This window comes from Filicampus tigris, chromosome 20, assembly GCF_054856515.1.
Source record: "Filicampus tigris isolate MCC_2025a chromosome 20, RoL_Ftig_1.0, whole genome shotgun sequence".
Taxonomy (NCBI): domain Eukaryota; kingdom Metazoa; phylum Chordata; class Actinopteri; order Syngnathiformes; family Syngnathidae; genus Filicampus; species Filicampus tigris.
The window spans coordinates 11,501,324-11,516,607 of NC_141236.1; the positions used below are offsets into that span (position 1 = coordinate 11,501,324).

General features: G+C 42.9%; 2 protein-coding genes across 3 annotated transcripts in view; both read left to right on the forward strand.

The window, feature by feature from the left end:
* The first annotated feature begins 1,127 nt into the window (after positions 1-1,127).
* Positions 1,128-5,075, forward strand: naga (N-acetylgalactosaminidase, alpha). The gene is made up of 9 exons (XM_086018930.1): positions 1,128-1,314; positions 1,846-2,006; positions 2,087-2,223; positions 2,576-2,787; positions 2,865-2,959; positions 3,029-3,190; positions 3,362-3,559; positions 3,646-3,786; positions 4,345-5,075. Exons 2-9 carry the CDS (start codon positions 1,848-1,850, stop codon positions 4,549-4,551), a joined length of 1,311 nt encoding a protein of 436 aa, XP_085875056.1. The 5' UTR covers positions 1,128-1,314; positions 1,846-1,847; the 3' UTR covers positions 4,552-5,075.
* An 808-nt stretch (positions 5,076-5,883) lies between these two features.
* mrps18a (mitochondrial ribosomal protein S18A) overlaps positions 5,884-15,284 on the forward strand; it is an 82,661-nt gene continuing 73,260 nt past the window's right edge. For both annotated transcript variants that reach the window (XM_086018220.1, XM_086018221.1), the window contains exons 1-3: positions 5,884-5,933; positions 9,743-9,864; positions 12,950-13,076. The gene's annotated coding sequence lies outside the window, so the exon portion shown is untranslated. The remainder of the gene's footprint in view (positions 5,934-9,742; positions 9,865-12,949; positions 13,077-15,284) is intronic.

Sequence of the window (15,284 nt, forward strand, 5' to 3'; positions counted from 1 at the left end):
GAGTTAGAGACCGTCCACAAATTTCATGCGTGATAGTATCAAAAATTGACAAAACCTCTCCAAAATGGCCTATATAAAATAGAATTTGAGGTGTAGTAGTTAGAGGCTTTGCTTTGCCACCTACTACAGGTGCTACTTTTTTGTACTTGAGGGTTGTTCTGTTTTGTTACTTGAAGGTTATTTTTTTGTAATTGAAGAAATGTTTCTTTGTATGTGTGAAGCAGGATGTAATTGTTTGATAAGTGCATTTCTTATGTGCAAAACAAAATTGATTAGTTTGTGAATTATGTTTTGTATTTGCAAAACACACTGAGTTCGTTTATGAATTGTTGGGTGTGAGTAAATCATTGTTTTGTGTGTTTGTGAAGTTTTGGCATGATTTCAACTCCATACTTGTCTCGCCCTAATGTCGTCATGTGAGGAGGTGCCATACTCACTTCGACCTCTGGGGTGCACCAAATATACAATACAAAACTATACAGTACTGTACACACAATTAAACTTTATTCATACTGTACAGCCAATTGAATTGAATAACAGCTTTAGCTGTAACAAAGCACTTTTTGTTGTATTTAAAAAATATATATCACTTTGTCATGAGATCTTCATATTTTATTTAAAATTCTAGAACTATTTTTTCCTCCAAAAGACAGATCTACAACAGTTTGTTTTTAAAAAAACAATTTATTCTCATAAGAATATAACCCTTTCTTTAAAAAAAAAAAAAACAACAACTATGGTAAACTTTCTTTTTTTGACAATCTATCAATTATTTTGTAAAATATTTTCACTTTAAACTATGATTCTATTGTTGCAATATAACTGTTTATTCATGTGAAATTTTGACTTTTACTGACTGTTACTATTTTTTGGGTTTAGATTGCAACTTAAAAATACAACTTACGTTTTAGGCGTGTTCTGTGACCATTTCTATTTTTCCTAATAAAAAAAAAAATCACTAAACTTGGATTTGCAAATTAATTATTTTTGGGGAGGGGAAAAAAGACAATATTAACTGTGGCGCAGGTTCACCGCAATTGATCAATTTTCCAGCCTTTGTGGTTTGAAGGAAGCCAAGATGCCTGGCAACGGTAATGGAACGCGTCCTCCTCGGTGGTTAAGTGGCACAAGCTCGGTGTCACGTGTCCCCCACTTCCGCATTTTAAAAAGCAAAACAGAGGATCGTGGAGACAAGCTCTTCTTTCGATGCTTCCTCCTGTTTTCTTTCCTACTTGAAACGAAAAGACGAAAACGACATTGAACGCCTCGCTCCACTTGTGCAGCCTTGCTTCGCTTGACGATTCCGGAGAGTCGGTAAGTTTCTCCACGACATTAAGTCAATACAGCCCGGTGTTTCAGTTTGACTATCAATAAACAATTGCACTCACTCGTATCGACTGCTTTGTATTTATTTCTTCGACAAGTCGTTTCTAATATTTTTTCCAAACGCCAACGTTCTGTTAGTGGTGAGTTCAGTGACCTTCGAAACACAGAAAACTGATATTTTATTTAACTGGTATTATTTGTTAACGTTTTCCACCTTGCTAGTATAAAATGTCTGTTTTGTAGTTAACCTCAAATATAACTGTTTGATGATTGGTGGTGGCGCTAACATTCAGACTCCTAATTTAGCTAAACTATTTAAAAAATAGTCTGACTATAATAATCTCAACATGCATGCAATTGGCAAGTATAAGTGGTGTGGTAATGCTAGTACTATTTCCCCTGCTAAATGATCAAAGAATGACCATGTACTGTCTGTAATAATATTATATGCACGTAAGTATTCATATTTTGCTTCCTAATGTTTTAAATGCCAGCAACTCGAAATGTTTCATTCCACAGCGATGCACTGGACGGCGCTTGTGCTGACATCAGGACTCCTTGTGGTCACTGTCGCCTTGGACAACGGCCTGATGCGGACCCCTCCCATGGGCTGGTTGGCTTGGGAACGCTTCCGCTGCGACATTGACTGTGAGCGTGACCCCAAGAACTGCATCAGGCAAGTTGGTCCGATTTGGAATTGTTCACTCAGTTAGTTACTAAGGATTCCTAACGTGGTGCGAGTGCTTTCCCGTCCAGCGAGAATCTGTTCACCAACATGGCCGACAGGCTGGCAGAGGATGGCTGGAGAGAGCTGGGCTACGTCTACGTCAACATCGATGACTGCTGGGCGTCCATGCAGAGGGACGAGCACGGGCGGCTCCAGGCGGACTCCAAGAGGTGCACGCATACACAAACATGCGCACTGACTCTAACCCCGTGGTGCTCCTGTAGGTCAAGGTCATGTTTTACTGAAGGTGTGACAAGTCATATGAAGGCTAATAAAAACCAAGAGTCAGCAGATCATGTACACATGATTATGGGGACTAAAACAAAACAAAAAAACTAACCCTAACCCTGTAGATAGGCACTGGTGGTGTACCACAAAGCTCTATACTAGGTCCAATGAACTAGCTGTGTAAATATACGTGACACAAGAAGGCATGCTCGGTTACCGTTGTTCTTTTCAATCTTAGTTTGATCTTGGCGTCATAAAAATACAAATTTTGATTGTCCGTGTTTTCCCTTTCAGATTCCCAGGAGGAATCCGCCGGCTGTCCCGCTACATGCACGACCGGGGGCTCAAGTTGGGCATCTACGGTGATATGGGCACACATACCTGCGGGGGCTACCCGGGCACGACGCTGGACAAGATTGAGGTGGATGCTCAGACCTTCGCAGACTGGGAGGTGGATATGTTAAAGTTCGATGGTTGCTATTCAAACGCCACCGAGCAGGAGCAAGGTAAACCACCTCCAATAGATGAAAATCGATGGTGGTTCGCTGCAGATCCCAATTGAGTCTCTTCCTCCCCGGGATAGGCTATCCTCGCATGTCAAAGGCTCTAAACGCCACCGGCCGTCCGATTGGCTACTCCTGCAGCTGGCCCGCCTACCAAGGTGGTCTGCCACCTAAGGTACCATCATCACGTTGTCTAAAAGTCACGTTCTTTGCACTTGGTTTAAGATCCTCTGACGTTTTTTAGGTGAATTACGGGTTTTTGGCCAAGATCTGCAACCTGTGGCGTAACTACGGCGACATCCAGGACTCATGGGACAGCGTGCTAAACATCGTGGATTGGTTCTTTGACAACCAGGAGGTCCTGATCGCCGCATCCGGGCCCGGGAGGTGGAATGACCCCGATATGGTTCGTGCCATCAAATGTGACATTTGCTGAATACGTTATTCTTGAAGGCTGCCGGTCTCTCTATATTGCAGATTTCCACCTATCGCGGGTGGATCTGAAACCTACCCCATGCTATGAATGTCAGTTGTTGGAGTATGAATTTGTCATGTGCAAACGCCTGTGTCGTGGCAGCTGATCATCGGCGACTTCGGCCTCAGCATGGAGCAGTCGCGGTCACAGATGGCTCTGTGGGCCATCATGGCTGCCCCTCTCTTCATGTCCAACGACCTCCGCACCATCGGCAGCGGCGCCCGAAGCATCCTGCAAAACAAAATGGCCATCAGCATCAACCAGGACCCTCTGGGCCTTCAGGGAAGACGCATCCTGAAGGTGTGCCGCTCATTTTTGATCCCCCCCCCAACGCACCACACCCCCCTTTTCTGGATATCTTTCCAAACGTATTTCCTTGCTATCAGGAGAAGAGCGGCATTGAGGTGTTTTGGCGGCCGCTGTCGAATGACGCCAGTGCCCTGGTGTTCTTCAGTCGACGCAACGACATGCCGTACCGCTACCAAACATCCCTCAGCAAGTTGAACTACACCGCAGGCATCTACAAGGTCTTTATCCTTCCAAATGAAAACCACACTTAGTCGTCATCTGATTGTTTTATATTTATGGCACGGAAGTGTTTTTCTGCAGTTGATGACTTCACCGCGGAGTTAGCATCGCTTAGTGGCAGACCACGGCGCATTCTGACTTCCCAATTCAATTCACGTGCCAAGTCAAGTTATATCATCGCAGTAGGAAGAGAACTCTTGTGAACTAAGAACTTGTAGATAGATGCAGGTGTGTACCGCAAGGCACTATACTAAGTCCGTAGATTTTGACATAATTCTGCCCATTGCGGTAGTAAACAGTGACGTGTCGGAATTGCCTGGAATTAGTTAAAAAAGCTTGATGAGATCGATCCTGAGGGCCCTTAGTTTACAATGGCCCCAACATGCACCGTTTTTACGTAACAAACCGCGTGCAGTGAACTAACGGCGTTAAGAATATGCAGCACAAGAAGGCACGCTCGTTCCAGACATTCTTACCGTTTTTCCTTTTTACGACTTGTCTGGTCGGTCATGATTAACGTTTCATACGTAATGTATTTTCGCGTCTTGATGTTTTAGGTATATGACGTCTTCTCCGGGAAAACTGTGATCGTCAAAGACTCGAGCAGCTTCGTGGTGTCGGTGAACCCCACGGGCGTGGTCATGTGGTACATCTCGGCTCCCGCCAAACCCAGAACCCTCGCCCGCCAGTTCTCTCGAGACGGCCGACTCAGAGGACTCGCCCGGGGTGACCCCGCCAACGCCATCCCGCCTGTTTTCCTGTGACCTTCGCGTCCACCCCAGCTTTTACTGACAAGACCTCAGACCATCTGATAATGAAGGGTCCTCATTTCATGAGGTGTATTCTGAAGACTTAAGTGAACTCAGGGTCAGACTCACCCCCCCCCCCCCCCCCCCAATCTCTGTGAGACGCTTTCAAATTCACGCGTTACCAGTTTCTACAAGAAAAAAAAAAATCAGATTTTTGAGGTGCTAATCACCCATGTAAGGGCATTTGCAATTAAATGCACAATTTCTTCAATGGATTCCAATGTTCCATTGAAATTGGAAAAAAAGATCTAAAAAGGATATAAAATGAGACTGCTGCACTACAGTTGGTCTTGCCGTACTGTGTTTTGAAAAATTTTGGAAGTAGGACTGCACTTGAACTTTACGTGTTGACATTATGAACTGTTGTTCTGACTGAATAAAATAAATATCACAGGTACAACTTTATTGCTCATATGTACTATATGCTACCTCCTGTCATATTGCAGAATCATGTATATTAAAATAATACAAGCGTCTAATTCACACATCTGGACAATTTAATCCCAAAGGATTTTGTATTGCTAATAAGTACATCTGGATGTTAGAAGCTCTTGAACACAAATGCTTACGTGTATATATAATTATTGTTGTGTTATTGTATTGAAGTTGGCTGTTGCAAATTTTGCTCTGGCCAACCAACCAAATGACAGAAAAAAAATCTGATGTCATCATGACAAATTTGATATCTGATTGGTACATCAACAGCAAAACTTCCCGTTGGAGGTCATGTTAAACCAGCAGAGGTCAGCGCTGCTCTTCAGACTCTGACATTGACGTGACACTACTGTTCACTGCTCAAAAGTGCACTTGCTGATACACACAAAGCCAGTCAGCTGCTCCCTTGGACTTGGACTTGATTGAACTGCATCACCTGCTTTCTTTATAGCCTCCTCCTGTCTTCTGGTGAATGCTGGGCACCAGCTGTGTCCTTGGTAGTTTTGTCATGTAACAGTACAAATCGCCAGCTCCTATGTCACAATTTAGTACAATTAATGTTTTTTTTCCACAAACCTGCAGTATTGCTTACTACGTACTCACTCCTACGCAACCACAACCATTTTTTTTTTTTTGCTAATCGGATTTTTCAAAACTGGTCTCATTTAAGGTGGTGGTAGCCTAATTACGCCATGTATGGTTTAGTTTAGTTTATTTTTTTGTAACGCGAGTACTAAATGAACCCGCTACAGAAGTGGATAGATACTCTTGCCCCTTTAATTATCTTTGACATACTGCCCGACTTGGTCATGTGACCGCTGAGCTCCAATAAAATTCGCATATGGGCGGGTACGCGGAAAGAGGAAACCTTTGGTTGAGGAAATGTATATTTGCTGCTTGAGGTGGGTTTCATACTGTTTTCATTCTAAATCCCACTGCCATAGTCTGAATGTTTGCTTGTTAACTTTATAGAGCCGACTGACCTTCGTGTTTATTTTAAAACGGAATTGCAGTCTCGACTTAGCGTTTAGCATTAACCACTTGCGTTGCTTAATGACATACTTTCAATTGGGAGTATAAAATCAACCAACAAAGCTATTGATGGTGTTGAATATTCAGTTACTTAGTGTTATTATGTGCATTATGTGGTGGATTTTTTTTCAAGTACAGCACTATGATTACTGAGTCTTTGCACTATTATTGAGTGCACTGAGTACACTTTAAGCGCAATTAAGCTTTTTTTTTCCACATTTGAACTTCATTTTATTAATTAAATGTAATGCTGATGTTGCCAATGCTGCTGTTGTACAAATCTAGCACTTTCATATAAAACAACATAGTGTTTGTATAAATGATTTGGCATGTTTAATAGAATTATTGTGCAAAATAATGAATTACGAACTATTTTCTGACTATAATGCAATTATGTATTATGTAGTTGGGGATGATTTTTTTCAATTGTGTACCACCGAAGACTTAGACCTTTTAAGAAGGCGTTTTTTGCAGGTGTAGCCTCGGGCAGAGGTTCGCTTTTGCAACGTTTTCAAAGGCTTTTTGCACATGTTCAAAAATTCCTCGCGACGAGAAACGAACAGGCAAACATCAGACGACAGAACATTTGCGACCTTGAACGAACCCCGTGCATTTTCTACCTTCGCCCACAGTCGGAAATGTTCACCTCGAAGTGGGATAAGAGCTTTAGAGTTGGGGGGGAGGGCTATATTTGATGCTTATGGGCCTTTGAGTAGGTAAAGACATCCCTGGTAAGACCATGGGATGTCGTAAATATATGTCAACTGTGGGCCTTTGAGACTTTTCTGTGATTAAGGGCTGCGAAAATAAATTGGACTTGACTACTTGGTGTAGAAAGTTCAAGACCTGCAGATTTAAAGAATCCTTACAAATTTAAAGAAACACGACAAAATGGCCAAGTCGCGATATAGGCGTTGTGTGGGTCCCTTTTTCCTTTTTGAATGAATCAACGTCTCCGCGCGGCCGCTAGCGGTCGCTGTTGTAGAGCAGATGGGTGCGGGGGAGGAGCCTCGTTTGCTTTCCACGCCGCCGCAGCGAACGAGGCGAGCTGCACGTTGCCTGAGGGAGGCGTCGGGTTCGCGTGGCACCCGGCCAGGACGTCGCTTGCCAACTGGCAGCCAGCGAGGGTCACACTCAAGACACACACGCGCGCGCACACATTGTCATGAGCTCACTGATTCCTTTGTAACTCAAGTGATGGGATGATTTCTGATAACGAGGAAATAAAATCCCAATGTCATCAAAAGAACATTGCGGTTTTTTTTAAAAGTTTTTTTTAGTGTGTGTGTGTGATGGCGCCACAGATGGGTGACAGTTATTACAAAGAGCTAACGTGATGACGCCAGGGTTTCTTCTGACTCAAATTGAGGCAGAGGTGAGACCATTCTTAGTTTAAAACCCTACTTTGAAACCCCAATTTTGAAAACTCAACCCAAATTCTAAACCCTAATTCAAATCTATTATTTTTTTGGAAGATTTTCTATGAAGGCCTTATTACCCAGCCCCACTTCACACCCTTCTGACGGAAATTCATCCAATTTTTGGATGGATGGATAATCGGCTCAGCTCCTATGGATCTCGGACAGCATGACTGACTGAGCACCAGCAACTAACGGGCTAAGACGTTGGCCAAAGGCCGAGCGAACCAAAGCGTATTTGCTCAGTGGAAATGTGAGCAACATTTCCCAACCTTTTGGTGGTCTCTCCCCAACCCCCGTTCGCAAATCTTGCCATCCACAGTGTGGGGCAACCTAGTGTACATCTGTTCTCTCCGTGTGTGTGGCCATTGTTGCGCAGAGGTTTTCCATGTTGGCGGCAGAAGCCTTTCTGGGCAGCGGCACAAAAACATTCCGTCGGCTGGAGCCAAGCACGCGGCCAACACAGCAGCGGGATTTGGACCCAATCAGCCGCACAGAAAACTCCTGAAAGTATTTCAGCGGAAGCAGGTGGACGTCTTTGCTATCGAGTGTTTGACAGATGGATTGAATTTGTTCCATTACCAAGCACACAACTCTATTTCCTCTTTTATCAACTCAATTGTCTCCATTTAAATTACTTGAATCCGTCCAAGCCCCACAAAACGCACCGCCATAGTTTCTTTTTACGTTTTTAGGAAAAAGCACTGTATTTTATAAAAGCAGAAAAAAAATATATTTAAAAAATACAGCTATTTTGCATTTTATGTTTTTTGTAAAGCTTAAAAATGTTTTTTTTATTATTATTTATTTATTTTTTTCGGGGTTGATGTAATTCCACTACGGGCCACTAGATTTAGTTTCACAATGTAAAATTTCCCAGTCTGTTTTTTCTTGAATCGTTTGACGTGTCAAGTCAGATTTGTGCTTGACATGTTTCTTTTGAGAAAAATCTTTTTTTTTTCTCCGCTTTTTGTTCAGAAACCCTTTTTTTTTTCTTATACTGTATTGTGTCACAACACAGTATTGTGTTGGACTTTTTATGACATTGATGTTTTGGGTCAGGCCAAGGAATGAAAGTTGAGGCCCGATGCTGTGCCGAGTTGGCAAAAGGCCATCATGTGACCGCGGCGGCCAATAAAAATAGAGAGACTTGATCGGTCAACAATGCCTCTCACAACCTCTCATGTGGTCATGCGAATATCCGCGTGCGGGATTTGTTGTGCTATTTTTTGCCCCGTCAGCATTTGGGCGGCCTCATTTGGACGCAGCTGGATTTTCTCGCATCTCCGTCACTCTGTCGGTGTGCCTGACAGCCCGGCCTTTTGCCTGTCAATCTGTCCCTCACTCGTCTGCCCTCACTCACATCCATGCCGCCTAAAAGTCAGCCGCGTAATACGATGCGATTCAGACAGACAAAAAAAAAATCATCGGCCAAGTAGATGACCTCAGTTGAGTAAATACAATGTGTACACACCCCGGACGCAATGTTCGTGATACAATTCTCACAGTGGAGGGCGTTCTCTGCTGGCCTAAACATTGACCTACATTTACAACCTAAAAAAAAAAAAAAATCACATTTGTTCCCTGAAACGCTTTCAAAAAAATATTCCCGACAGTCTATTCATTTTGACGATATTATTCTTGGCTAATCTGCCTCCAATACTGTAAATAGATTTCTTTTTTGACTTTTTTTGTTGTTGTCCAATCACATTTCAGTCTTATTATGTTGCCATGTCATTCTAACCTTTGAGGATCTTCAGAATCAAGTGTGGGCGATGTAACGAACTGTATTAGCAATTAGACCTGTGATTAACCAATCAGATTTCATATTCTCATTCTCATATTCTCCTCTCAACTGCGTCAGCATTTACGCCCATAGTCTGTCAGAGCAAAACTTGCCACGACATACAAATACATTTTCAGTAATAATCAGCATCTGTGGTGAGTATTATACTGAGTGCTATATATTTATTCTTTTTTTTTTTCATGTTATTAGATAAATGTTGATTCTGAACTGCTCCAGATGGCAAACGTGGCACAGTTACTGATGTTGCATTTTTCACCCCCAAAATATTGAGCATTTTGTATTTTAAAGTGCTTATGGAAGCTTTTCGGGGAGCAGAGCTGGGTTCTCTTTGTTTCAGGAAAAAAAAAGCAATAGATAAAAGGTCTCATATATATACACACACACACACAAGGTGCCACCATCATCTATACATTATCGGTCTAAAGCAACACTATTAATCATTTGTGTTTTGTAGATGTCATGGATGGAGCCGAAGTTTCTTCAGGTCCACACAACGCAGAAGAAACAAGGACACAAACACACACAGCTCAGAGAGGACATGCAGACCGACCTTCAGCCCAGGCTGCGTATATCTCGGTAGGCCGAGCCCGTCTAAACATTAACTCTGGGGACTTGGTACAGTTTAGTCTAATTGAGCATGTCTGCGCGTGTGTGTGTGTGTGTGTGTGGGTGTGTGTGTGTGTGTGTGTGTGACCTGTTGTGTAAGTGTGCATGATAGAGAGCTGAAGGGATGCAAGGCGAGATGCAAGTATCAGCATTATATCCTTGATTTTTTTTTCAATTTATTTTGATATTACTGTACATGTGTACAGTAGAAAGAAGTTTGCCTAACTTCATTACACAATACTAAAAATCTAAATCTAATAAAAAATGAATCCCCCCCCCCCAAAAAAAAATAAAAATAAAAAAACGAACCTGCTCTAAAAAGGAATCCAAACTAACTGGAATCAAACCACGAAATAAAAACTAAGTATACTGAAGTATCTCGAAGTATTGTAACCCTGGAGCCTCCTCCTTATGGTCCATTTACAAATATGCTCTTTGTCTGCTTGTATGCACAATTTTGCCTCACTAGTAATGTGTACATTCATAGTTGTCCTACAAGTTGACTGTTGATTGTTCAAAATGGCATCCCCTTTAGTTTTCGCCATGGTGAGGACTATTCTAAATGAGTGCAATCCTTCACCAAAACATCCTAAAATAAATAAAGAAGAGTCAACATGATTTGAGCCTGCAACTAGAATTAAAAAAAAAAGACCCTGGATATGTGCAAACAGCTTTCTGCAAAGCTATTTGAGCACTTTCCATACCCCCAGCAACTTGACCACATGTCTTGTTGCACTAATGCCTTCGCATGATGGCACATGGCTCATAAAGTCCATTTGTGTCCAATGCCACCTGCATGCACCACAGGAGCTTTTTTTTTTTTTTTTAAACCCCGGCCATCAGAGTCTTGGAGCCGACGCATGATCAGCTGCTGTTTCATTCCTGGGCGAGCACAGTTTGGGCTTTGTGTGTGGCAGAGGGAAAGCGCTGACGTGAAAGCGACGCTGTGCTGTGACGCTGGCGCGTGCGTGTGTGCCTGTGTGACTGTGGCCACGTAGTCCCTCAATGAGTCTGCCGTTGGCTGAGTCAAACGCTTTTACTTTCCCCGGATAAGTCAAAGTACACCACAGCGGATCATTTCTGATCAAGGATATTGTATTCTTCCACTCGTGTGCCTTAGATGAGGTCATATAAGAATCACATCCGATTTTGTCAATGAAGAGATGGCTGATGATGATGATGATTTTTTATTATTATTATTATTATTATTATTACTATTTTTTACAAACAATTTCATGGTCTGTAGAATAATAAATACTCTTTCAGCTCAACAAGGTCCTTTAAATATGGCTAGTGACCACCGGAGGGCAATAATGTGTTACACGTCTCCAATTGCACACATGCGCAACCCCAAATTTGTCTGAAGAAAACTTGACTACGGCAGTCTTTTGGAGTCGCCAGTTGGCAGTGCGTGTCAAAGCACAAAGCAAGAATGAAGTCCAAGCAATTGTCTGAAGACCTCCAAGACGCGACTGTCTGGAGGGACAAGATCTGGTGTAGACTACAGAAAACTGTCTGTTAGCTTAAAGGCGCTAATGAGCACAGTTGCCGCCATCATCCGTAGCTGGAAGAGGTTTGAAACCACCAAGACGCTTCCGGGAAATGGCCGCCTGTCTCAACTTGGCGATCAGGACGGAAGGGCCTCAGTCGGGGATTGGACCAAGAACTTGACAGTCAGTCGCTAAAGTCTAAAATGGATTCATGTCTTGAAAACTTCATAGAGAACGTTTGGCTCAAGTAGGGGCAATTGTACTTGAGATCCACACATTAGAATTAGCAAAATAGCAGAGCTGGGCACTTGACCATGTTCGGCCGCTCCGTCCTCCGTCGGCGACCTGGCTAACGTTCCGTCCCCGTCCTTCCGTCTTTATTCATAAAAAAAAATGATCATCCTGCGGCATGCCCGTCTGTGACAAATACAAATACAGTTGTCTGATTCTGCCCAAACAAAACGTTCCAAATTGTTGTTGAAAGTCTTCCCAAAACCAACTCCAAATGTTTTCCTCCATTTCTACTTTGTAAATGCCAAAGATTTGAGGTGCACGTAATGAAAAGCGCCTATTGTTAATTTGAGAGCGGGCTGCGGGACAAAGCAAGTTTGCAAATATGGAGCAAAGATTGCAGCTCCAGCAGCAAGCATGGCGGCAGTGTTGGGATTGAAAGCAAATCAATGACACAAATGGTGGATAGTTGGTGAGCCTCAAAAGTTGCACTCTTTGCAATGCGAGCAGCGGACCCGAGCACAAAATGAGCCTTCGGGGCTTTGTTCCCATACCTGTGGAAAATATGACGGGATAACGTTGCAGGGCTTGCTGTTAGCCCGTGTCAAATATTTACTTGGTCATTATGGCCACCTGTCTCACACGAAAACACACACACACACATTTGAGACTTAAGAGGACACTTGCTTGACTTCCGACGGTGGCCACCGTCATCAAAATACACCCAGACGCTGACAAACAAAATTTCATACTGAAATGCAAAATAAGCGGCAGCGCTCTCCAGAAGTAGGTCAAATGAACTGTAAGTCTCAAATGTTGACCTTTTAAGTGTCAAAGTCGCAAGCTAGTGTGGCCACAATCAAGCAAGCCAAGTGAATGAGTTCAATTGAGCAAGTTTGAAGTCAAGTCACACATTCCCAGTCACGTAGTTTCCAAAGGTCCCAAACCGTTCTGCGTATTGTCTATTTCCTTATTGACTTGTCAATTTAATGCATAACTGACATTGAGGTTTATTTTTCTCTCCAGTTTTATTCTGACTCTCTCCTTGCATGTGCTTTGTGTGATCAGGTTTTCCGTCAGGTGTGCGACACTAAAAAAAAAAAAAAAAGCACAGTGTACATTGCGCAACCCCTTGGGGCATTAGGAGTAGAATTCATTTAAATTCTAACAAAAAAATTCAAATTGGCGACTGAAGTTTGACATGAGTCAAAGCCCGTAGCTCAAGATCTCAACATTTCCAGAACACACGTTGTCCTCTTGGATCATCCCGCCGTAGATGATGCAAGAATTCAACCCTTCCGACTGTTACGTCACAGAGCCGTGTTTATTTACAGGTGAAATGCGAAGAAGCCTTGAACGCAGCCGGCAGCCAATCAGAAGTGGCCACACGATGAAAGCCGCCGCCGCCGCCACTACACAATGATGACGACGACCACTAAAGTTTACGGCCCGAGCCAACTGGTGGGTATTTTCGACGACGCAGCAGAATGTAAATAAACACATAGCATTTAGTCACGGCTCTAAAGCCAGCGAACCTTCCCTGGCAACAGCGCGCCATCACTTTACGATGCTAGGTCACAATTACCGGCAGACCACAATCGACAAAGTATCTGCGCTAGCTATGTGCGGGGGCCACGCTTGCAGGACAGAGATGACGCAAGATGTGCATCGTTGCTGAGGAATCCCCAAACTGCTGCAACTCGCGCGAAATGAAGGACATGTGCTGACCGGCTCCTCTTCTCGCGCGTGAGGAATTTTGCACAAAAAGGCACGCCAAAGAGCCGGAAATTGAAATGGGTTTTGCGAAAAAGCGCCGTATGCCGTGCGTGTATCTCGAAGCCGTCTAAAAAAAGGACCGCCTTAAAAATGTGTACAAATAAATCAGGAACTGCAGTAATCATCGGCCATGAATGGAAAAGAAGAACCAGCCGTGACAAAAAAGAAAAACTTGTGATCCCTTTTCAAGTTTGTGTTTTCTGTCTCTTCAAGTCCTTGAAAATAACTCTTTGAAATTTGACACCGCACAGTGCTACTAACAACCCTGGCAAATAATAATAATAAATAATTCTGTAAAAAATTGCCAAGCATTGAAACTGAGGCTTATAAATCTTGAAAACGCAAGCCGTTCTCTCCGCTCTCAAATGCTCTTGGTGTGTCTGCGGAATGCAATGAAACCGCGCCCTGCTCAACTGTCAATCGAATTCCTGGAAAAAAAAAAGGATGCTACTTTTTTTTTAGCATCTTTCTTAACCGCACAAATGTATCCAAACACCAAAGCAGGGGTGTCCAAATTTGGTCCTCCAAGGCCACTGTCCGTCATCTTTTAGATTGTTGCCCTCTTCCAACACACCTGATTGAAATGAGGAACTCATCAGCAAGTTCGGCAGAAGGATTATAAAGATAAAGATCAGTATGCTTACTTACTGGAATGCCCTCACTCGTCATTCAGCTTTATTATGATGTTTATAAGTTTACGCAATCGTGTGTTTAAACGTTGAAATTCATAAGATTACAAAAAGAAAAATGATGAAATACAGCAATACACTTCTCCGGGGCAGCACAGCGGGTCAGGGGGCCAGCACGTTTGCATCACAGTCCAACCGTTGGTCGAAGGAAACAGCGGCAGCATGACAAATGAATTCATTTGCGCAGAGAGCCGGCGGGAAAGGTGACGGCGGGGGCCAGGATGTGGGAGGAGCAATTCAATTATTGACTATGAAGGAAAGGCTGGACATGGTTTATTTATCCTAAAAGAGAGCCAGACAATGGCAGAAAGATGAAGACGACAACGGCAAAAGTAAAACATGGAAATTCTTCAAACAAACCAGGAAGCGAAAATGTGATTTTCAAATGCAGAACACGTCGCAGTGGGCAGAAGTTGCCTACACTCATCATAGACATGATTTTGGGAATAACAACTTGGGGCTTTGCATGATTTATTTGAGTCGTTCTTTTACCAGGGTGGGATGATCATAAAATGTTCAATGATTAAATAAACAAAACAAAACAAAAACAAAAAAAAAAACAGTTAGGGTTGACGTGTTCCTAAACGTCCCGTCCAATTTGCTTTCATCTAAGGGTGACAGTTCATCACTCTTCCTTGGCAAAGTGGTGACAAGTCCCACTAACTTGAATTTATGTCCAATTATTTGAAGGGATATTTGTGGAATCTGCAGTTGTCAAGCTATGGCTTTCAAAAACCGTCTCAAGTGGTATGAATCTCTAATTCTCCTCTTAGATCTTTATGATTGTGTTCTTTGGACGTTCCCTTTGTTTAGAGTATTGGTCGATCCAATGAGCTGTGTCAAAATAATCCTTTTTTTTTTTTATGCTGGCAAAAAGCAGCTAGCAGCTGCAGTCAGTCATGACCGCTAACAAGAAGGTAATCGGACTTGGCCCTGTCAAATCAAAAGACACTCGAGAACGTTCAGCGCAACGATTTGGGTAAACGTTTTGCGATTCCTGTGCATGTCTGCTTTGTTTTGATCCTGTGTTGAAGGAAAATCCAAAATAAATAAGACGTACGTGTCGTATAAAACCCATCTGAGAAAGGCGCAGCACAAATAATAAAAACACCCAAAATATTGCTACTTTGATGGCCGTGATGCGTGTATGTGAACTTCTGACCACAGCATTATGAAGGAGTTCTTTTCCTACGGCTGCAACGTA

Bases quoted from the DNA above. Each gene is read 5' to 3' on its own strand.
- naga (XM_086018930.1), top strand. From the start codon at position 1,848: ATGCACTGGACGGCGCTTGTGCTGACATCAGGACTCCTTGTGGTCACT. The intron at 2,224-2,575 runs GTGCACGCATAC...TTTCCCTTTCAG, and splicing joins CTCCAGGCGGACTCCAAGAG to ATTCCCAGGAGGAATCCGCC. The intron at 3,787-4,344 runs GTCTTTATCCTT...TTGATGTTTTAG, and splicing joins ACACCGCAGGCATCTACAAG to GTATATGACGTCTTCTCCGG.